This window comes from Girardinichthys multiradiatus, chromosome 8, assembly GCF_021462225.1.
Source record: "Girardinichthys multiradiatus isolate DD_20200921_A chromosome 8, DD_fGirMul_XY1, whole genome shotgun sequence".
NCBI classification, from domain to species: domain Eukaryota; kingdom Metazoa; phylum Chordata; class Actinopteri; order Cyprinodontiformes; family Goodeidae; genus Girardinichthys; species Girardinichthys multiradiatus.
The window spans coordinates 20052180-20075626 of NC_061801.1; the positions used below are offsets into that span (position 1 = coordinate 20052180).

General features: G+C 40.5%; 3 protein-coding genes across 6 annotated transcripts in view; 1 reads left to right on the forward strand and 2 right to left on the reverse strand.

Annotated features, from left to right (window-relative positions):
• The first annotated feature begins 448 nt into the window (after positions 1–448).
• klf4 (Kruppel-like factor 4) lies at positions 449–4652 on the forward strand. The gene is made up of 5 exons (XM_047372879.1): positions 449–1137; positions 1255–1363; positions 1929–2796; positions 3020–3190; positions 3588–4652. The coding sequence occupies exons 1-5, from the start codon at positions 1133–1135 to the stop codon at positions 3761–3763; spliced, it is 1329 nt and encodes a 442-aa protein (XP_047228835.1). The 5' UTR covers positions 449–1132; the 3' UTR covers positions 3764–4652.
• Positions 4653–6611: 1959 nt separating this feature from the next.
• Positions 6612–14785, reverse strand: rad23b (RAD23 homolog B, nucleotide excision repair protein). The gene is made up of 10 exons (XM_047372880.1): positions 14587–14785; positions 13858–13939; positions 11149–11228; positions 10689–10879; positions 10547–10602; positions 10133–10260; positions 8744–8882; positions 8495–8622; positions 7087–7257; positions 6612–6949 (listed from the first exon to the last, which is right to left on the reverse strand). Exons 1-10 carry the CDS (start codon positions 14650–14652, stop codon positions 6836–6838), a joined length of 1155 nt encoding a protein of 384 aa, XP_047228836.1. The 5' UTR covers positions 14653–14785; the 3' UTR covers positions 6612–6835.
• Positions 14786–19569: 4784 nt separating this feature from the next.
• znf462 (zinc finger protein 462) overlaps positions 19570–23447 on the reverse strand; it is a 66129-nt gene continuing 62251 nt past the window's right edge. For all 4 annotated transcript variants that reach the window (XM_047372228.1, XM_047372226.1, XM_047372227.1 and 1 more), the window contains exon 13: positions 19570–23308. In XM_047372228.1, coding sequence (XP_047228184.1) covers positions 23089–23308 — 220 coding nt within the window. In that variant the 3' untranslated portion in view covers positions 19570–23088. The remainder of the gene's footprint in view (positions 23309–23447) is intronic.

The following is a 23447-nucleotide window of genomic DNA, read 5'->3' on the forward strand; positions in this document are numbered from 1 at the left end:
TTGACGATGGTGAGGGGGGTGTATGGGGGTGGTGTTCTCCGAAAGTCCACCACCATTTCCACAGTCTTGAGTGGGTTGAGTTCAAGGTAGTTCTGACCGCACCAGTGTACCAGCCGATCCACCTGCTGTCTGTATGCAGACTCATCACCGTCCTGGATCAGACCAATGACAGTGGTGTCGTCTGCAAACTTAAGGAATTTCACGGACGAGTCCGATGAGGTGTAGTCATTTGTGTACAGAGAGAAGAGGAGTGGGGACAGAACTATATATATGTATATATGTATATATATAAATATATAAATATATATATATATATATATATATATATATATATATATATGCTAAAGAAGGTGGCTGAGGTAGGTGGATTTACTTAATATTTAGGCAATTTTATATTTATAAAAATGCATTTATAATCAAATAAAATAAATAAAAGGTCGTTATTCATATGTGGATTATTATTGTAGTTGTTGTTGTTATAAACCCATTAGTTATTATCTATTTGTGATCTATTTTGGCCCTCCAGGTGATATGTACGCCTGCAGGTGACCGCATTAAATCTGAGTACTTGCTGTCAGTCTGTGTTGCAACTGGAAAAATGCGGCATTTCACAAGGATAAAAGCAGTAAGGATTGGTACCGTTGCTATGAATACAAACAAACCTCGCTGTGCCTCACACTCTTTTATTTCTATCCCATTAGACTCGGCCTCCCCCTTCTCTCTCCCTCCCTCCCCTCCTCTAATGTTTTCCTGCGCCGGTTGCCGGGGCGACAGAAGGCGTTTCCCAGCGATTTAAGGGTACCTCTCACGCTGTTTCCTCACACAGCTCAGACTGCCGCCGGTCTCCCTGCACGGCAACAGGCGGGAGGGATTCCCCTGCTCGTCGCCTCTCTGTCTTCCCCGTTGAAACAGCTTCCAATCTGTCACAACTTGCTACTTGTCTTTTTCTTTTTTTTTCCCCCCTCTTTTCCACCGGCGCGCCCATCTAGCGGCGGCATGTTCGGGGGCCAAAGTGCGGCGTGCGGCGCGGAGCAGAAACTTTAAAACATTTCTGACGGGGGATTTTATTCTACCCAGATCCAGTGCAGTCCGCGGCAAGAATACTTAGGAGTCCGCACACAGATTCTAACTGATGAGGTGAAACTTTTTCTTAAAATCGCCCGATCATCGTCTTGCTTGTGGAATATAAAGGAGCCTGCGCCTCCTTCTGCAGGATCGTTCCTGGGATTTACGGTGTTTTCTGTGTAATTTCAGGCAGCCTCCAAATGACGTCGAGATGGCTTGTGGCACGCTTCTCCCATCTATTTCCACGTTTGCCAGCGGTCCAACTGACAAGAGCAGAGCCATAGGAGGTGCCTATCTGGTGAGTATAACTTATTGCGTGCCAGATAGACCTCGGGCATCAAGTAATCTGTTATAGTCCTCTATTTAAAGTGTGTTTATTGGTTTCATTGTAGCTCCCATGTTATTACTGCAGTCAAGGCTTGACACTCTTTGCTGGGGTGTGCACCAGTTTATGCAGACTACACAGGGCATTCAAACTGGGAAAGAACATATGGTTTCCCGCACAACTCCTAGAAAGAATATTATTATGTGGTGATTGCACGAAAAATCTCCTGGTTGTTATCTGAGCTTGTTTGTTTTTATTATTTATTTTCCTTTTTTATGCTTTTCAAGCCAATACCAGTATTCCAGGCAGTCCACATTCCAATGATCTTTCCTCCACCTGAATGAGCTGTGTTGCTGAGCTTTCATAATTATCACCCTCCATTACATTCCTTCTTGAATTAAACTTGTCTGCACATCTATTCACTTTGTTTTAGTCTATTTTGAGGTAGAGCAGGACATAAATGCATATGACCTTCTTGTAATTAGTGGTAACGTGACACAAACAAGCTCCTGACCTGGTCTCTGTAACTTGTGTCTAGAAATGGAAGGAGGAGTTGTTCCATCTTAAGAGATCCAGTGTGCCAGAGAGAAGCAACTGCTGCGACCCAGACCACCCTACTGCCACCAGCATAACAAGCACCGGCATGTCCAAGAAGGACATTGAGCCAGATCTGGACTTGGACTATGATTTTATTCTGTCCAACTCCATCCTGCAGCAACAGCAGCAGCAGCAGCAACAGCAGGAGGATGCCATGGGGTGTAGCTCTGCTCAGGCCATGTCATCATCTCCAGGTTCCTTCACCTCGTCTTACCAACTTCCCTCCCCTCAAGACACCACCAGTGAACTACTCTACACCATCCCAGACATCAGTGACGTTTCACCTTCTGGAGGCTTCGTGGCAGAACTCATGAGGCCCGATTTGGACCCCGCATACCTCCACCCCCCTAGCCTCCATGGCAAGTTTGTAGTAAAGACAACAATGGACATGAGAGAGTACTGCCAAGGCATGAACATAGGCAAGGCTTACGTTGGCACTGTGGCGGACTCTGCTACATCGCAGGCCTCTCCATCCTTCGTGTGCACCCGGATAAAGCAGGAGAACCCCAGTAACTGCACCATCTCACAGCCTATGGACCTGCACCTGGCAGGGGTGAATTCTCATGGGCGAGCAGGCCAACAACAGCGCCCAAGCAACTTGGATCTTCATGGGTTTCCAGGGAATGGGAGGACCATGACCGGCACTAGGTTATCTTCATCCTCTTCCCTTTCTCCAGACAATCCTCTCGGCCGGGAGCACCAGCTAGGCCACCCTCTCTCTCAGATCCCGCTACCTCCGCAGGGGTACCACCATGGTTCTTCTCAGGTTTTCACCTCCTACCCTCAGGGGGCGTCCATGCAGTATCCAGGTGATTGGCACACCACTCAGCTTCATGTTAGATAATTTGTACAGTAAATCCAGCTGAGACGTTACTTATTCAACAAAATCAATTTTAGTAAAGTGAACACTTTGACATTAGTTTTTGCAATGCTGACTGTACAAGCGTTTTCTATTATTCAGATCTTTATTCTTCTACAGTTTGACATTATTGTTTCGTGGCGATGACTTTGGCCATCTTTTTTCCCCTGCAGAGGGCATCATGATCTCAAGCGGGGACTGCTTACCAGAGGAGCCGAAGCCCAAACGCGGTCGGCGCTCCTGGCCGAGGAAGAGGGTGGCGACACACACGTGTGACTACGTCGGCTGTGGCAAAACGTACACAAAGAGCTCCCACCTGAAAGCACACCACCGCACACACACAGGTATAGCTCTCTTTCCAGTTTTTCTTCTCTTGTTGCCTTTTTTCTTTATGAGGCACGTACATCGAAGACTTGCTCATTACTCCAACTTGTTTTGTTATCCAGAGCTATTCAGCTTAAGGCTTTCATTGTGGATTTAGGAAAAAACAGGCCACATCACTGGCACGTTGTTGAATAAACACCTTCATAGAAGGGTGGGGGGTGGAGTAGGGCAGTTGTTTGTCAGGTGCAGCAAAACAGGTTGACACTGATCCCTTCTCAAATATGAGTGCTAGGCTTTTCATACAAGAGTTGTAGGACAGGATGGACCTCTTTTCTTGCTGAAGGTGGGAAAGCCTGGGCTACTTTACCCTTAGGGTTGGTGCTAACTGCTCTGTGTATGTTTGTTTTTTCATCACAGGGGAGAAGCCTTACCACTGCGACTGGGAGGGCTGCGGCTGGAAGTTTGCACGTTCCGATGAGCTCACTCGCCACTACAGGAAACACACGGGTCATCGGCCATTCCAGTGCCAGAAATGCGACCGGGCCTTCTCCAGGTCGGACCATCTCGCTCTCCACATGAAGAGACACTTATGAGATGCGGACAAGGCGACAAAGGCTGAAGGCGCCAGTATATATCTGTTTGCAGAATTCCGAACAAACGCTTTTTGTTACCAAATCTTGCCTTCAAGCTGATGTCGAGCAACAAGACACGCTGTGGTGTTCATGGCACAAAGAAAGAAAAAAAAGCATTACTCCTTCAAGAGCCCCTCTTAGGTTGTGCAGGTGACTCCATGAGGCCTCTCAGCCAGGGTTGTAAAACTTTATGAAAAGGGACCAAACTGGAATTTGTCTTATTTAACCGACAAAACTTGGTGGACCAGGTGCCAGCGTCTTTTAACTGGAAAATTCAGGGAAACCAGGAGCAACAGACAAAACATCTCCAGAGGCCTTCTAGCAGTGAGCAACACAGCCATCGCTGACTCTACTCCTACTACACACTGTTAAAACAAACTGTATTAATAAAGACAACAATATTTATCATCCCATTTCACCTGCCAAAGCCATTTATTTTCAGGTACAATGTTAATTTATACAGAATGGTGCTGAGTAACACAGAAGGTTTCTTTTAGAAATAAAAAGGTACCAAAGATGATGGACAATACATAAAAAAGGGTAAAACATCGGAAAAAAAAAAAAAGTGCCATATAGTTTGTGTTTTCTTCCAAAAAGTATGACTTCAGGTAAACACTTTTTAACAGCGATGGCAATCTACAACGCACTGCAGCTGCAAAGTGCAATAATTTATATGAAATATTCGTATTTTTGTATTGAATGAGTAACTCTGAACAAAAATGTTGTTTTTGTTTATAGCCAAAATATGTAATATAATGTTGAACTTTGTACATTTGTACATAAAAAAATGTTTTGTTACTGTTTTGTATTTTACAGTATAATGAAATAAAATGTATTTGAACTAAGAAAAGCAAGGTGGGATTTATACAATGCTGTAACAAAGGAGCGTATTTAAATGGCTCTATCACATCATACACAACATCGTCCCATATCATGACGAGACCGCCACGGGCAATATAGCACAACGTTGTCATTTGAAAGTTTTCCAGAAGAAAACTCACTCCAACGATGTCCTGTTTCCATGCGTTGTTTTCTTTCCACCTGTCAGGGGAAAGAAAAGAAAAGAGACATCGAGTGTGACACCAGATCTGAGTGCTACTCTGTGCTGAGAAAATATGAATAAAAACACACAGAAAATGAAGTTACAGTGGCACAAAATTTACCTCAATCATAAAATTAAACTCTGTTTACCCCTTTAGAGTGCCATTATGACTCAGCAACATTTGTTTTAATTAAGTTTCAGCTGCTGTGAAAGAGTTTAGCTTGTAGCAAGGCGGATTCTTTATTATTGAGGTCAAAGTGTACCGGAGTCAAATTCCTTGTTTGTCTGTACAAACGTGGTAATAAAGCTGATTATGATTCAACAGAAATCTACACTTTTATTTAGTATTTCTTTTTTTTAAAACAGTGCTCCCAAAACAGGGGAAACCTTATAGGATGTAATTCAAAATGCAAGAATGTTAAACCCAATTTTTAACATAAACTAGCCTAAGAACAACTCAGAAATTGCAACTGAAATGATGTAACATGGAAAAAAGGGTCAACCCTCACAGTTATGGGTTCAACGAACTCTCAATGATTACGTGTTAATACTAGCGTAACAATTGAGGAATAATTTCTACATGAAAAATAGCTTCATCACCTAATGATTCATATTAACATAATCGGATTTTTTGTTTGTTGATTCAGGTATAGAAGTCAGTGTACGGGCTCAGGAATACCTCAGAAAACTGGTATCGAACAAACCATCTCTGGATCCACAAATATTAGCTGAGAAATAAATGGATGAATGAATGCATAAAAATAATTAGAAGATGTATGGATCTATAGAGGGGGAGAAACAGTTCTGTAGTCAAATTTATACGTAGAAAAAGAAATATAAATGTTTTTACTCTAATGCTCATTGGTATGCTTTTAGACAAAAGTGATGGAGCACTGCCCAACTTATTAATGGCAAATAGTATTTTTGGAGGTTGAGGAGCATCAATAAAGCCATTTGTTTTGAATTTGTACCAAATTGACCACTTTTCTTTGGAAACTGTGTTAGAAAGCAATTTTTAACACATTTGTTCTTATTTGTCTATACTTTCTTTTTTATATTGTATTTCAGCTTAGTTTGTATCTTTTTGGTATCTTTGTGGTCTACATGTGAAGCATTTTGGGAACTAGAAAAACCAGATGTAAATAAAAGTTGAGTAGATATATTTTTACTGTCTCACACCACAATAAAGGCAGTTTTATTACTGCGATGAAAAACAAACAGCCTATGTCTTAAAACTAAGTAAATTTAAGGATTTTCTGACCATTATTATCATGCTGCACTATACAGTAAAAAAGCCTTATAAAAACATCAAGGAATATTTAATGATACAATTAATTTGTATTCAAGCTTTAAAGGGCACAAAAACCTATATTTAGTAAGTAACATATGAGCCTTTAACCATTTTCGGATGTTAAACATGTATTATTGACGCATTAATGTGGATTACGTTCATACCAGCGCGTTTGACTGTGGAACATTTTGTGGCCTATGACGCCCTCTGCAGGTTTTTTCAGGTAAATCATCCTGATTTTCACCAGGGGAGATGCTTTCTAGTATCCGTCTACTCGTTGGACTTGGTATGGCAGAAAGAAAAGTACGGGGGTTTGAATTTAAAGAAAAACAGAAAAAACGGTGTCACACATGTTGCTTGTTTGGTTCCACTTTAATTTTGTCAAGGAGCCAATGAATACTGCAAAAACATCCTAGATTTACCCTTAAATCTGCAAAAACAACTGTTCTTAAGTAATAAAACAAAGGCACATAGGCTGATGCAAAAGCATAGGATTTTAATTACTCCATTTTAACCTGTTAACAACAGCTTGTCCTTGTACAACAGCCGCCAATTGAGAATTATCCAGTGTTATCATGAAACTTTGATTTGGAACTGGTGAATAAAATACACTTTGGAAAAGGCTTGCTTGCTTGCATATATACTGAACATTAGCAACTGAACAGTGGAGGAAGAAAGGTGAAAACACAAATCAGCTCCTTTAGTCGTCGTCAAAGTTCTGTTGTAAAAGGAAGTTGGCAGCCAAGTTCTCGTTCTTGTCGCAAGCAAAGTAGGCTTGGATGACGAGTCCTTCTGGAAACCCCAAGGCTTTTAGCTGGATAGAGAGCAAAATATGGAAATTAGTTTAACAAAATTGTAATAACCATCAAGCTTTAGTGATTTACCAACACTGAAGTTTGGAATGATTAAAAAAAAACAACTGGTTCTGGACATTGTCATGCTCCACCTCACCCTCTCAATAGCTTCTTTTTCCTGTGGTGTGACCTGAATATAGCTCGTCTGACCCCCGCCAGGTGTTCCACCTCCCATCCCTCCAGCTACCCCTCCGCCACCTGCTGGCACTGGGTCTGGATTGGGCTCATTCAGCATCTGGATGAACTGTTCTTGGTGGCTGCTGATCTCCTATAGCGGTAAATGAATAGTTTAGCAATGGATCTGTGTCACAAAACGAAACGCAGTATAAGGAGGGGTGGAAAAAAACCAAAGCTACTTGCAAGCAGCAGTGTGGAAGTTGTTTATGTGATAAGAAATGATTCAGGTGAGTTCAAACTATTGAAATCCATGTTTTCTGCATTAAAGACAACATAAATTATGTATCTGGTATAAAGTGCTGCAGCTCCTTTAGTTTACAAGACCACAAAGGTAATAAAGTAGAACAAACAGCGAAAAACAAGTCGTTTAAGCAGCAACATGCAGATTTCTTTGAAATAGTTTTTCTTTTTAACCATTATTCATTGATTGCATTCTTCTTAATCTTTTCACATTTTATCACATTATTTAAGTCAATATTGATGTTTTTCTTAAAATAAACCAACACAAAGTAAGTGTAATTACTCGTGCACTTCGCAAGTCTACCGTTTATGAAAGGGTGCAAACATATAGAGGAAGGTGCCCCGGTTATATCAGACCAAAACCAAACATTACGGCCTATATGCAAAATGTTATGGTGGAGGAAAACTAACGCTGCCCATCAACCTAAACACATGATCTCCGCTTTGAAATATGGTGGCGGCTGCATGATGCTTTGGGGATGCTTTTGCTCAGTGGGAAGCTGGTCAGACTTCATGGGAAGACGGACGAAGCCAAATACAGAACATCCTAGAAGAAACCCTGTTAGAGGTTGCAAAAGACTTGAGGCAGAGGCCAAGGTTTACCTTCCAGCAGGACAATATCCCTAATCATACAGCCAGAGACACAAAGCATGTACGTCTAAGTTCAAAGAAAAATGGGAAAGTTTAGTTTCAGAGGTGCAAAGCTTGTAGAGACATAACCCAAAAGACATGCAGCTCCAATTGCCCTGAAAGCTGGTTTCAAAAAGTATGACTCAGTGGGATTTATTATAAACACATGCCAGCGTTTTCAGCTTTTTATTTGTTGAAGAAAATACTTGACAATTACGCACTACTTTGATTTGGCTTCTCACACGATGTCCTGTTAAAATACACTAATATCTGTTGCTAATTTAAATGTTTAACGGTGCATCGTTGGCAATGTATCTTTAGATTAAACATTGGACCTAAACATAATGTTAGATTAGGGAATTTTGTCACAAGTTAACTGGAATTTTATTGCAACTCCCCTCTCCAAGTAAATGTTTCAACTAGAACTGAACTATTCTTGAGTTCTGGCACTTCCTCACCTGCAGCAGTTCTGGGTTCTCCCTGCCGATCTCCTGCAACAACGTTGGTAGCAGAGCAGGGTTCTGCTGAATCAGCTGCCGCATCACCTGGAACTGAGGCTGACTTCTTAGGAAGCTCAAGGGATTGGCTGGAAGTACAAATTAAAACTGTTAGCAGCAGGAAACGAGAAAACTGGCAAAGAAAGCATAATTACATGCCTCATTTCAGGCAACTTTAGCTTGTTTTTGGAATCAGTGTGTTTCATGTACCTCCTGCTGTAGCAGTTGGTGAAGATCCAGTGTTGGCAGGAGTGCCAACAACTCCAGAAGGAGCAGCTGGAGCGCCACTCGCTGGAGGCGTTGTGGCGTCAGGTCCTGCTGCAGGACCCTGATCTCTGGTTGGCATACCCTGAGGGAGGAGGCAGGCCTTACACTGGTTACTAAATCAACAAGAGAGAGGATGACAATTGCAGTTCTTGATTCAGAAGAACCTTTCAAAAGTTTTTTTTCTATGCAAGTGCATTTAGAAATGTGTTCCACGTGGGTTTACAACAAGAAATTAAGTGTCTTCTGTCAAGAACACAAAAATTGTGTACCGACTATGATGCGCGCCTGGTTTGTAGATAGGATTTGCGGGCAGACAATGCAGCACTTTACCCAAAGCAACATATTTTAATGCAAGGTAGACACACAATGGAGTGAGGGATAGAATATTTTTACGGGCAAAACCTGGGAACCATTGCCTTTCTGGAGGAGGGCATCGTCCGAGCTTCTGCTGGCAACAACTTAATGCTCACCCTCTACAGATGATCCACATAGCCCTGTCTTTCAGTGTTTAACCCTTTCTCTCTCCTAGACATGGCGATTGACTGAGCTTAACTGTAACTAACTCTATGTGCTCTCTTTCAGACTGTAATCTTGAAAACTGGCTCAGAATTTATCTGTTCTTTCTTTCTAGATGAAATGACTAAAGGAGCTACATCCATTAACATTTACTTCTCCTTCCCATAGAAAGTACTCCTGGATCAGTGCTTCTTTGTTCTCTTTGTGTCTCTGCTCTGTTCTCTCAAACCCCCAGTCAGTCGTGGCAGATGGCCGCTCACACTGAGCCTGGTTCTGCTGGAGGTTTCTTCCTGTTAAAAGGGAGTTTTTCCTCTCCACTGTCGCTACATGCATGCTCAGTATGAGGGATTGCTGCAAAGTCAACGCCAGTGACTCCACTGTCTCTACATGCTCATCCGGGAGGAGTGAATGCTGCAAGTCACTGACTGGATGCAATCTGCTGGGTTTCCTTAGATAGAAAAACTTTTTATCCAATTTGAATAAATAACTGAATCTGACTGCACTGTTCAATGATTAGGATTAATTGGAATGTATGTACCTGACTTTTGTGAAGTGCCTTGAGACGACATGTGTTGTGAATTGGCGCTATATAAATAAACTGAATTGAATTGAACCATTGAAAGATTTTATAAATAACTGCTTATCTGCAGAACCTGAAGTCAGAAACAAAACCTTTAACACAGTTAGGGAGAAGGAAATGTAAGCTCCATCATTGCAAATGTTACACAGACGTATGACCTTTCATCAGTTAAATTATGTTTAAATCTTGTAATCTGCTCACAAGCGTATTTATTGAAACTACAAGACTCTACATACAGAAAGCAGGTATTCCATAGCTCTGTCTGGGTTGTTGAAGCTCACTCTCAGAGCTGCCACCACTTCTTCTCTCCCATAGCCCAGGAGCATCATCTCATTCACCATTGCATCATATGATGAACCTGTCACTAAAGGAAAGATCACAGACAGTCACCAATGCAGCAACCTACCTTTAATAGTCTCCGTACTGTCAAATGACTTGAATAAGATTGCTACTGTCAAAGAAATCTGACGCATCAATAATCAGCAGTTTTCAGAGATAATATTCATTATGTTTCAGTTCCCTTTCAGTGCTTCAGACAACATTATGAGAAAAACATGCAAGTTTAGAGTATAAGGACATGTGTGCCTAATGATAATTAGAACAGTCAATAAATAATCAAGCACTGAAGACTGTTATACATGCAGCCTTACCAAGAGTTGAAACAGCTTCAGTGATCAGGTTTGAGCTTGTTGAAGTCTCAGAGCTTCTACAAACGAAAAGGCAAAAAAAAAAAAACATACTCATGTTATTTCTCCAAAACATGATGCAGTTGAGTACGTATCTGATCCTTACCCGCTACTGCCACTAGTGGTGGAGGATGGTTCAGCAGTCAGAGCAGGTTTTTCCTCTGGTTTGGCCTCTGGCTTGTTGTCAGTGGACACCGGCTCTGCCAGCTTCTCTGAACTGGACGAGGCTGCAGGAGCTGTGGTGCTGGAAGCTGAAGAAGGCGATGAAGTTTGTGTGGTGGCTGAGGCCGTTTTGACCTGGGGAAAAATTTACAGACTGTAAAATATCTCAGCCAAATAAAAGGTTTACAATCAACGCTTAATTCTCACTTGTATTTTATTTTATTATTATTCTACCTCTAAATGATGACTAATGTACAGTAAAAGAAATTCCTCAGACAAAAATCATTAAAGACCCCAAACTTGTACAAATGTATGATCAGCTCTCCTCATGTGGTGAAATACAATAATCTACCTGCTGAATAAAAAAGAAAAATACTGAGAAGTAGAAACTGCAAATCCTTAACCTTTGTCACCATGACCACCACAAAGTTCTTCTCATCAATGTTGTATTCTTTGAGAGGCGTGTCATCGCTTAAGATTTTACCTGTCAGAAAAACAAAGGAAATGACTTTGTTTAAAACAATGCATACGTTAATATTAACTAAACTTCTGCTGAATCATAATGTGTGTAAATAATTTCTAGGAAAACAAATATCAAATGATCTAGCTTCACACTAAAGTCCAAAACGCAACTGATGATGTTTAATGAATTTGTTAAAATACACTGCCTGGCCAGAAAAAAAGTCACCACCTGGATTTCACTAAGCAAATAGGTACGAGCCTCCCATTGGATAATTACTGCATGGGCGATTATGTTTCAGCTGGAAAAAAGTTATTTAACTCCAACTGGTGCAATGAGTTGCTTCTCATTTCTTAAACAACCATGTTGAAAGACACATCCCGTGGTCCTGGAAAAGATGTCAGTCTGTTTCAGAAGGGTCAAATCACTGGCATGCATCAAGCAGAGAAAACCTCTAAGGAGATTGCAGAAACTACTAAAATTGGGTTAAGAACTATCTAACGCAATATTAAAAACTGAAAGGATGGTGGGGACCCATTATCTTCAAGGAAGAAATGTGGCCGGAAAGAAATCCTGAATGTTTGGTGAAATCAAATCAAAGAAGAACAACAGTAGAACTCCGGGCTATGATTAATAGTGAAAGTAAGAGCATTTCCACACACACAATGTGAAGGGAACTCAAGGATTGGGACTGAACAGCTGTGTAGCCTTAAGAAAACCACTAATCAGTGAAGCTAACCTAAAAAAAAATGCTTCAATTTACTAGGGAGCATAAAGATTGGACTCTGGAGCAATTGAAGAAGGTCATATGGTCTGATGAGTCCAGATTTACCCTGTTCCAAAGGGATGGGTGCATCAGGGTATGAAGAGAGGCAGATGAAGTGATGCACCCATCATGCCTAGTGCCTACTGTACAAGCCTGTTGGGGCAGTGCTATGATCTGGGGCTGCTGCAGTTGGTCAGGTCTGGGTTCAGCAACAGTATGTGTTCAAAGAATGAGGTCAGCTGACTACCTGAATATACTGAACGACCAGGTTATTCCATCAATGGAGTTTTTCTTCCCTGATGGCACGGGCATATTCCAAGATGACAATGCCAGGATTCATCGGGCTTGAATTGTGAAAGAGTGGTTCAGGTAGCACGAGACATCATTCTCACACATGGATTGGTCACCACAGAGTCCAGACCTTAACCCCACTGAGAATATTTGGGATGTGATGGAGGAGGCTTTGTACAGCGATCAGACTCTACCATCAATACAAGACCTTGGTAAAAAATTAATGCAACACTGGGTAGAAATAAACATTGTGACATTGCAGAAGCTTATCGAAATAATGCCAGAGAGAATGTGTGCCATAATCAAAGCTAAAGGCGGTCCAACAAAATATTAGTGTGTGACCTTTTTTTTTTGTGGCCAGGCAGTGATTGTCAAAATATGCAACAGCTAAACAATTAGGCTTTAACAGATCAGATGCCACATGTAAGAAAACCTACAGTTCTCCCCTGGCTGTATGGTAAGACTTTTTTCTTTCCACTAAATCAAGCAGCTTATAATCAATGAATTTTATAAACAGAGAAATTAAACTAATACAATACTGATCACATTTATTGGAAAAAGATGAGAGAAAATTTGTATTCCTTTATTGCCATACCGTAATCTCCCACTGAACAACAAAGAAAAGTCCAACGTTTATATTTAGTGCATTTATTTGGCTGTGAATAAAAAAAACATATAAAGACATAACTGTTTTTAGTAAAATCACCAGTGGCACAATTGTTGGTCCCTCTGCTGCTGATCCTTTATACAACCCGCTTTTTACAAATGGAAAGCCCGTAGTGTAACATTTCATCATGTTGGACCATTCAGAGAGCGCGACCACTGCAGTCTCTTGAGGTCATCCAGAGTTCTGGGTCATTTGCTACCTTCTCTTCAGCTTTTTTGTGGGAGTTAAGTCTATGTTTTAATTTTGCCACATGTTTGGGGCATTATTCTACTAAAAGAATAAATGGTGACCCACTAACTTGCAGAGTGGAGCAGATTTATTTAAGTCTTCTGGTAATTCAAAAAGTTCATGAATCTGAGGCAGATATATTAAAGTATTGAGGCTTTAAATGTGGAATCTAGGAATTTGGAACAGTAAGAAGGAAAAGATGAAGGAAATAAAGATGGAAAGATGCAAGTAAGGAGGGAGGGGGACAAAGAATGGAAGGAAGAAATGATGGCAGTAGGAAGAAAATGGAGAGCAGAAAGGAAAGACAAAAAAGAAGAAAATACAAAGGAATGAAAGAAGGCTGGACAGAAGAAGAGGGCAAAAAGGAAGGAAGACAAGAAGTGAGAAGGAAGGAAGGAAGGAGAGAAGGATGGGAAGTACTAGGAACAAAGATTGAAAGGAACATATAATGGAAGAAAGGACGACTAAAAATAAGTGAAGAAAAGACCGGAAGAAACAAAAACAAACAAATAATTTTATCTACTAATCCAGACTTGGAAAATCAAATACCATACTTCCAGAGTGCACAGGATCCCTGTTTTCAGTGTGAGATTATGCTATAGCAATAAAATGATTTTCAGGCTTTTCCCCACATCTTTACGAAGGGTTCTAATAAACGTGGAGATGAATGTATGAAGAAACTGCCCCATTCAATATCATACCAGCATAGATCAGCTTCTGTCCTGCAACAGAAAAAATTTCCTTCCCCTTCTCCTCTTCAATCTTCTCTTTTAACGTTTTCACCTATGGAAGAAAAACGGAAAACGTTAACAATGTTGTTTCCATGTTTTGTTGCACGAATCCTTTCAGCACTAAATACATCATGTCTGGTTGCTAAGAGTAACAAACAAGGTGTGCATGAACTGCTTCCATAAAACCGGTTAAACGGACCAACTCTCTGAGACAAACCATCTTCAGAAATAACGGCTTTCTTCTACATTCGCACCACAAACTGAGGGTTAAATTATTTTTTTTACAGACAAATTCAAGGCAGAAAAATAGTTATAGCACCTTCTTGGGTATATTTAAGTGGTGTTTGAGTTCCGTACATGAAAATATAACTTTACATAAGCTTACCGAAAGTAAAAGTTAGTAAGTTAATCATCTCAAACCTCATCTGGAACATCAGGCGGGCTGCGGCTAATTACTGATAACACAAGTCACTTTTTCAGTATGGACAACTCAGTTATATTAACCTGCTCAGAAATGATCACAAAATTAATCATAGCCCTAGTACAACAGATTTAGGATATCTAAATAAATAATATTCCATGAGTTTCCGCAAACCTTTCCGCAAGTATGTCTATTTTGAGACATTGCAAAACTGTTGTTGGTTCCACGCGATACCCCACTCCCACTCCACCCCCTTCACTCATATTTTTAACTCTCACCGTCTCCTCCTCATCGATGTCAATTTTAAAGGTCTGCTGCTGTAACGTTTTCAGAGTTATCAGCATGTTGTCGGCCGAGCTTCACCCACTTGACTGGTTTAAACCAATTGAATCCAACTTGAAAGACTCTTCACTGTTTTTTCGTCGGCTCATCACAAACTGTCAGCCGCCATGACTATTCGGTTTTCTTCTTCGTGTGTTATACATCGGGTTTATGTTCCTCCTAGTGGTTAGACGGTGAAAAACATGTGGCGTTATGGTGCGTTCAATTTGACCCATAATTTGTAATCGTAACGTTCTTTAATATTTTTTTTACTATGTTATTTAAACATGTTTTATTCACTGGCTTTTAAACTCGACTAAATATTTGGTTGTGATGGGTTTTATTTGTCTGTGTAATGTCATATTATTCTCTTATATTCTTTGGACTTCCGCAGCATTTTTAACTGATCCTGCACTTTATATATGCGTTTACAAATAAAATTGACTTAACTGACTAACATACAGTCTATGGAGCAAACTTATTGATTCAATACTAGCACTGAGTGAAAATATCACAGTTTTATCACTTTATTCACACTCAATTTCAAACTAAAATATTTAACATGAGACACAATTATTTTTACTTCACACCTTTATGAGAGTGATGGGTGACTTTTAGTTTAATTCCAAACCAGGACTGTTTCCAAACTTATTGGTGGAAAGTGCAGTTGTATTCTTTCAGCTTGCTGATCAGCAAAGTGCAGAAAAAGGTAGGAGAGAAGGAGCTTCATGTAGCCAAAGGAACTATGACACTTTCTGTGGCATCTCATTAAACAGTGCAAACAATATGATGAGAAAATTAACTGCTTTAAAACAGTAACTTCTTACAACCTTGGTGTACCTTGATACCCATAACCATCATGTTATGTGGGTGTTTTGCTGCAGAAGGGACTGGCGAGCTTCACAAACTTGATCATCATGAGGAAAGTAAACAAGCAGCTATACAAATGCATAAATAATGTTTTTTATGCTTAAGTTTGTGAAACCCTGGCCAAGAGTTTTATTATATCTAATATATTCTATATACATCCTGTCATAGCAGATCTTTTTTACTCCGACAAAAGTTGCCTCCGTCAGGAGAAAAAACGATTTGTTCTACTAACATCACAAAACTGTTTGGACACTGTTCTGCTGAGCAGCACAAGGTTTTAGGTCTATCTTTAACACTCAGTCTGACTGAGTATTATTGGTATATACATTAAAAAAAAGAGTCTGAGGTTTGGTGATGACCCATGACCTTTGAGGAAGCCTTCAGAGGTCTTGTATTTTACGTCTTGGATTGCCGTTCGTGCTGCAATAAAAAAAAAAAAGAAAGAAATATGAAAAATGTTTGACAATCACAGCCCTTTATTACCTGTATTCTAGTATTTAAATCACCTACCCATCACTCAATATTTGGAGCTTTTATGTACTGCAGTATTTTTTAATGTTGCTGTCCAGATAATACTTTAGGAGGCCTGCTAAGTGCAAAGGATAAAATATTTGAGGTTTTCTGCAATCTTGTCTTGTACTTTTTTTTGTTTTGCAGCACAATCCATCTGCCCATCCTTCTTCACTTCTCTCGCTGTCCTCCTGCGTCCCTTTGAATCTATTGTTCTGCTTGCATCCTGAGATCCTCTCTTCCTCCACTCAGCCTACCCCCCTCGTCCATCCAGTTTTCACAGAAGGAGCAGTGCCCTCCCTGGCCTTGGCCTGTGCATCCACTCATCAGGCATTCCTTATGCTGCTCCACTCAGCAGCAGTACCGTTGTCCTCTTTTCCCCTCTCCTCTCCCTCTTGTCTCCAGGGGTCGTCAGTCTGCCATCGGCCTCCTCTGAAGTGGTGAGCTACAGAGATTACAGTCTGATCCCTGGTGACTCGGAGATATTTTTAAAAGATGATGTTAGACATGTGAAATAAAGACTCAGCCCCTCCTTCAGCAGGCACGGTAGGAAAGGACATGAGAAGATGAAAATTTCAGTAGAAATTTCAATAGACTTCCAAAAACTTGAGGCCATTTTCTGAAAACATCTGCACTGCAGCATAGCATGCCAGTGTCTTCTTGAACAGATATTCAAATACATGCAGAAGCACACTCTGTGTGGTTTCAGTCAGCCAGGTTCTTGTAGGGCATGGAGTGTAGCGCAGAGGGAAACAGATGATGGCAAGGGTGTAACATAAAATGAAGGCTACAGACATGTTTTCTCTCCCAAGTGCAGTGACTATTAGTGCCTATTCCTGAAATCAGACTTTAAACAGTGTTTTGTAAAAGCATTCATATTTCTCGAATGTCTCCACATTTTTTCACATTACAATCACAAACATCTGTGTATGTTATTGGGTAGCTTTAACTGGAAAAGAAATATAAAATACATGATTTTCAAAATTTCTTTAGATTAAAATGAGGACCCCAGCCTCAGGTACTCCGATACTCCTAAATAGAATTCAGGGCAACCTATTGCCTTCAGATGTTTTAACGTTGTTATAAATCCAGCTGCTACAAAAAGGCCTCATAGATTTGTTGAAGAACATTAGAGGACTAACAGCATCATAAAGACCACAGCAGGTCCGAGTGCTTTCAGAGCACTGTTCAATCCACCATCAAGAAATGGAAAGATTATGGGCTGCAAAAACTAAACTGGGAGTGCCACAGCTGCTTCCTAAAAAGGATTAAAAACAAAGCAAATCAAGAAGAAAGCAATTATTTTAAGAAAGCCATAAGAAATCGTGTTGATGGTGGTGGGATCATACTGTGGGGATGCTTTTCTTTAACAGGGACAGGGAAGCTGGTTACAGTTGATGGGAACATTGATGGGGATAAATACAGGTCCTTCTCAAAAAATTAGCATATTATGATAAAGTTAATTATTTTCTATAATGTAATGATGAAAATTTAACATTCATATATTTTAGATTCATTGCACACTAACTGAAATATTTCAGGTCTTTTATTGTCTTAATACGGATGATTTTGGCATACAGCTCATGAAAACCCAAAATTCCTATCTCACAAAATTAGCATATTTCATCCGACCAATAAAAGAAAAGTGTTTTTAATACAAAAAACGTCAACCTTCAAATAATCATGTACAGTTATGCACTCAATACTTGGTCGGGAATCCTTTTGCAGAAATGACTGCTTCAATGCGGCGTGGCATGGAGGCAATCAGCCTGTGGCACTGCTGAGGTCTTATGGAGGCCCAGGATGCTTCGATAGCGGCCTTTAGCTCATCCAGAGTGTTGGGTCTTGAGTCTCTCAACGTTCTCTTCACAATATCCCACAGATTCTCTATGGGGTTCAGGTCAGGAGAGTTGGCAGGCCAATTGAGCACAGTGATACCATGGTCAGTAAACCATTTACCAGTGGTTTTGGCACTGTGAGCAGGTGCCAGGTTGTGCTGAAAAATGAAATCTTCATCTCCATAAAGCTTTTCAGCAGATGGAAGCATGAAGTGCTCCAAAATCTCCTGATAGCTAGCTGCATTGACCCTGCCCTTGATAAAACACAGTGGACCAACACCAGCAGCTGACACGGCACCCCAGACCATCACTGACTGTGGGTACTTGACACTGGACTTCTGGCATTTTGGCATTTCCTTCTCCCCAGTCTTCCTCCAGACTCTGGCACCTTGATTTCTGAATGACATGCAGAATTTGCTTTCATCCGAAAAAAGTACTTTGGACCACTGAGCAACAGTCCAGTGCTGCTTCTCTGTAGCCCAGGTCAGGCGCTTCTGCCGCTGTTTCTGGTTCAAAAGTGGCTTGACCTGGGGAATGCGGCACCTGTAGCCCATTTCCTGCACACGCCTGTGCACGGTGGCTCTGGATGTTTCTACTCCAGACTCAGTCCACTGCTTCCGCAGGTCCCCCAAGGTCTGGAATCGGCCCTTCTCCACAATCTTCCTCAGGGTCCGGTCACCTCTTCTCGTTGTGCAGCGTTTTCTGCCACACTTTTTCCTTCCCACAGACTTCCCACTGAGGTGCCTTGATACAGCACTCTGGGAACAGCCTATTCGTTCAGAAATTTCTTTCTGCGTCTTAACCTCTTGCTTGAGGGTGTCAATAGTGGCCTTCTGGACAGCAGTCAGGTCGGCAGTCTTACCCATGATTGGGGTTTTGAGTGATGAACCAGGCTGGGAGTTTTAAAGGCCTCAGGAATCTTTTGCAGGTGTTTAGAGTTAACTCGTTGATTCAGATGATTAGGTTCATAGCTCGTTTAGAGACCCTTTTAATGATATGCTAATTTTGTGAGATAGGAATTTTGGGTTTTCATGAGCTGTATGCCAAAATCATCCGTATTAAGACAATAAAAGACCTGAAATATTTCAGTTAGTGTGCAATGAATCTAAAATATATGATTGTTAAATTTTCATCATTACATTATGGAAAATAATGAACTTTATCACAATATGCTAATTTTTTGAGAAGGACCTGTATAGGAGTGGAGGCTCACCTTTCAGCAGGATGACCCTAAACATACAGCCAGGGCTACATCAAAATGGTTTGTAACATATGCATATTCATGTGTGGCCTAGTCAAAGTCCAGACCTGACTCCAACTAAGAATCTGTGACAAGACTTGAAAATTGCAGTTCACAGATGCACTCCATCCAAGGATAGGTAGCTGGAGCTGTTTTGCAAAGACTGATGGGCAAAAATTTCAGTCCCCAGAAGTGCAAAGCTAGTAAAGACATACTTCAAAAGACTTGTAACTATTATTGCATCAAAATGTTCTCAAAAGTATTGAACCAGAAGGCTAAATATAAATCCACCTCACACCATTTCTTTTTATTTGAATTAAACTTCATTCATACAATTAAATGCGTTAAATGAAAGTTTGTAGTTGGAATGTGCAAAATTCAAACAAGTTAATGAGGTAAAATGGCATCTTTTCTCAACAGTTCAATAATAAGCTTTAGTTCTCCTTTCTAAAGGATGTGTTAGATCAGAGATGGCAACAACCTGTATTCTGATAACTTTATTATCAAGTTAAAAAAAGACAATGAATTACAATATTTACAGAATATCCAGAGATAAATGGAATAAAATTGTAAACAATCATCCTAGGCAACATCACAACCCACCATCAGGTAATCAGAATTATATAGGGGAAAAAGGCAAGGAGAAATTCTAGTTTCAAACTATGGAGACAACAGTCTGAAAAGAGAAATGCTTTTTGAAACAAACTAAACATATATACAAGTATCCAGTGTGTCTTCAGCAGGGGCGAGAACATTTGGTAAACTGGGGATTTGACAGTCTGGATCCCGAACACAGTGAAGGATTCATCACAGAACAACGAACAACGTCAGGCCGACAGCTTTATGGCCACATTTGTCCAGACTTGTCCTCTAGTTTACACCGGGACGTGCAAGAAAACTGTATTCCTACCACAACTACTTTCAACGGACTTTTCCCTTCAGGGGTAGACACAAGTTGGTTCTGCAAAATGGGAGAACAGCTTCAAGATTCAGCACCAACTCAACTGGTTTTAAGGTATTTCAGAAACTGAGGAGCAGATAAGGGCTTCTGCCTTCACCTGTTGTTGAGGGAAAGATTATGAGATTATGGGCAGGTATACATGGACTAAATGACTCGTCATCAATGCTGGTAACCGGCAGAGGATGGTGGAGTGACAAGATTTTGGAGACATGAACCAGCTACATCTATAGGCTGACTAGAAAGCCAGATGGTGGCGAAGCTCAAAGGAGCAACAAGGGGTTCATGCTTCAAAATGGACTACTGCGTGCATCAAGTCTTCCTTCGGCACAATAAAAACCCTGCCCAGTAATTGAGAACTGCATAAGTTTTCCTTTTATGCTTAATTTCTTCTCCTTCCCTGCACAAAAAAGCAACCAGACATTGTACAACAGCTTAATAATGTTGGATTTGAGATTTAAAAGTCTCTAAAGGTTATCTTCATATTTTTTTTCTTCCCCTGAAAAATAAAAACACCAAAAAGAAAATAGGGTTAAATAATCCTTTCTAAAACACCACAGTTCACACACTTAACAAGGAGATTTGTTTTCTATACATGGATGAAAAAATGTAGCTATCCTGGGCCCTACATATTGAAGTATAATCCCAGGATTCCAAGGTCCAAACCCAGAATTCACCTTCTCCATTGACAGTTCAATGCAAATAGAAAAAAACAAACAAACAAACAAAAAAAAACGATTACAGCAGCAAACACGACAGGCTTCATAAATATTTTGGTACCGAGAACACAGCCCCATTGGTTGTGCTCTTCAACAAATTTAAAACTCAGAGCTTTCCGCTGTTTTTAATCACAGATTGTTTACGGTTTCCTGTCGGTTTTTACTCAAATTGGACACAAATTGAACTTAATCATTGTCTCATAAGGCTTTAGGGCATTTAAGCAGCAACTTCCAACAAATACAATCTCTGCTTTTTTTTTTTTTCCAAGATCAACAGGATAAACCATTAAAAAAAACAAACACAAATGTGGACTACTACAGGTTTATCAACACAGAATAAGAGTTTAACAGTATTTTCTTTACCTCCTAAAATGTCAATTCCTTGTATCTGGGACTTTCTGCTTTGCTTACACTTGTCTTTTCAGTGGTTTTTCTTGTTAAAACCGAATCAAGAGAAACAGCACAACAGCGATTCCGCCCTAAACTTGTGGTACGATTTTCAAGGACTACATGCAAGCCAATAAAAAAAAAAAAAAACGGCTAACCGACTGAAAACCAAGCCCCAAACTGACACAATGTTGCCAAGAACAGAAAAAGAACGTGACAAGAACATGGAATGTCCTCTGCAGGATCTAAGAGAGGTCTTCTGGTATATACAGAAAACCCTGCACACTAATCTTCTGTGGTGAAATGATGGTGATCATCGCAGTGGTGGCGGGGTTCTGGGCGATGCGTGGAGGAGCCTGGTAGCACCATCGAAGGTCCCGCCCTTGCATTGTTGCAACAAAACGCATCTCACCAAGCAGCTGAGATGAACAATCGTTGCTTGTAAAAAAACATAAGAAAACAACCAAAGACATCAGTGCACTCGCCTCTAAATTGTACATATTGACAGGTTGCTAGAGTGGGGGGGAAGGTGGGAGTTCTTCAGGCTGCGGTTCAAATGCATGACACATATCTCTCACACCTGCAGAGAATGAAAAAAACATCATATAGGCCTTCTAGTAGGATGGCATCTAAGTAAGCAGTCAAAATTTGCTGCGATTTAGCAGCATTTGAACTATTGCGAAGGTCGTGGGGACCATGGGGCTTTAGGCTGGGGTAATGGAGGACTAAGCTGCTAAACCACACGCTACTGGACTGATACATATTCACTGATTCCAATCTTCATTGAACAAGAAGTGTGCTACTTTTGCACAATATAGACGTAGAACTGGTTGTTGATCATGTCTTTAACTTCCTAAAGAAGTTAAATAGCTGTTAGTTATTTTTGCCGATAGACGAGTTGTATTGTAAGGCACTGGTTTCAAAACGCAGCCAAGGTCTGAACCTACAGCGGTCTGATTCTGTGCACACTGTAACCCAGTGAACCTCTGGTTGGGTTCATGCTGTCTGGGTCTCTGCAGATAGCCTTGCACACACCAAATCCAGCATTTAGCACTGAAAAGACAAGTGTAATCTGCCTTCATCAAGAGGCCATTATTTGTTAAACCTGTTGTTCAGCTGTTGCTAGTTTCTGAACGGACAGTTATGACACTTGAAACATATCTCTAGGTCTTTTAACAACATGACATCCGACAGGGATAACAGAGTTGTGTAATTTCACCAATAAACAGGACAAACAAAAAGTACAGGTTAAAGGAGTCGGGTCTCACAGGTTGAAGGCTTATACTCAGTATAATATAATATAAAGGGACCTAGATTATAGCAATTTGCTACAAAGGCTGAGAAAAATGTTCAAAATCACTAAAATGAAAAATGAGTTTTGATTTTACTAACATAGGTAAGGTGCCATTGTTTCTAAAGGAATATTCCCACACATTTAACACAAGATGGAAAAAAGTCCAGAATTTCACCAAGACGTAAGAACCAGTCGCTGTTCAGTAGGGCAAACTCTTTCACCCATCGTTGGTTTAAAGGTAAAATTCACCAATGATGAGCAACGGGAGGGAGTATTAAGCCAAAGATGCTTAAAATAATAAAATGCTAACTTTAAGTCATCAATTTGGACAATATCCTTCATAAATAGCTTGGTTTCATCAAGGTAGGGAGGTTTCACCATGGATTTGACCAGAATGTCAGCGATAAAAGAGTTCTGTTCACTATTGGTTACCAATATATTAAGTTCTGTCCAAGGGGACTGCCCATTTAAAAGGGCTCAGACGTTTTAATGCAGCACAACCTAATACTTATATATGTAACACCTAAAAAATCTACTAATGCACCAACTGATAAAAAGTCACTTTTTTTTTTATTTTAGCCTCCCAAAGGTTTCTGCGCTGATTTTTCCAACTTTTTATAAGCATGGAGATGCTACAATCAGTTCAAGGAGACTGTTGATCCTTTTTGGTGTGAAGCATTTCGTTGTCCTCCACATACTGGCTTTGACTAGTCAGTGGGAGATCAGCAGGATCTTCTTCCTCTTTGTCATTACTGGTAAGCTCCAGTTTTGAGTCCGCGTTCATAGAGGAGTCAGTGGAGGACGGAGCTGAGGCCTCGATGGCTGAAGTGGAGCTGGCGTCCAGGCGAATGTTATCAACAACCCTGAAGAGGAAGGAGGGAGATGAGAGAAAATGTAAGACTAGCTGTTTCCTGAAGGCAAAGCTCAGGTCGATGTAATCCATAAAACAAATTAATTTCCGGGTGTCTACACTAAATTCCAAAACCAATCATTTTCGAGCCT

Excerpts from the sequence above, each read along its gene's own strand:
- klf4 (XM_047372879.1), top strand. Across the intron at positions 2,797-3,019 it reads GGCGTCCATGCAGTATCCAG|AGGGCATCATGATCTCAAGC; the intron begins GTGATTGGCACA and ends TTTCCCCTGCAG. Across the intron at positions 3,191-3,587 it reads ACACCACCGCACACACACAG|GGGAGAAGCCTTACCACTGC; the intron begins GTATAGCTCTCT and ends TTTTCATCACAG.
- rad23b (XM_047372880.1), bottom strand. The coding sequence starts at position 14,652 with ATGCTGATAACTCTGAAAACGTTACAGCAGCAGACCTTTAAAATTGAC. Across the intron at positions 10,261-10,546 it reads TGAAGCTGTTTCAACTCTTG|TGACAGGTTCATCATATGAT; the intron begins GTAAGGCTGCAT and ends TCTTTCCTTTAG. Across the intron at positions 8,883-10,132 it reads CTATGGAATACCTGCTTTCT|GGTATGCCAACCAGAGATCA; the intron begins GTATGTAGAGTC and ends CTCCTCCCTCAG.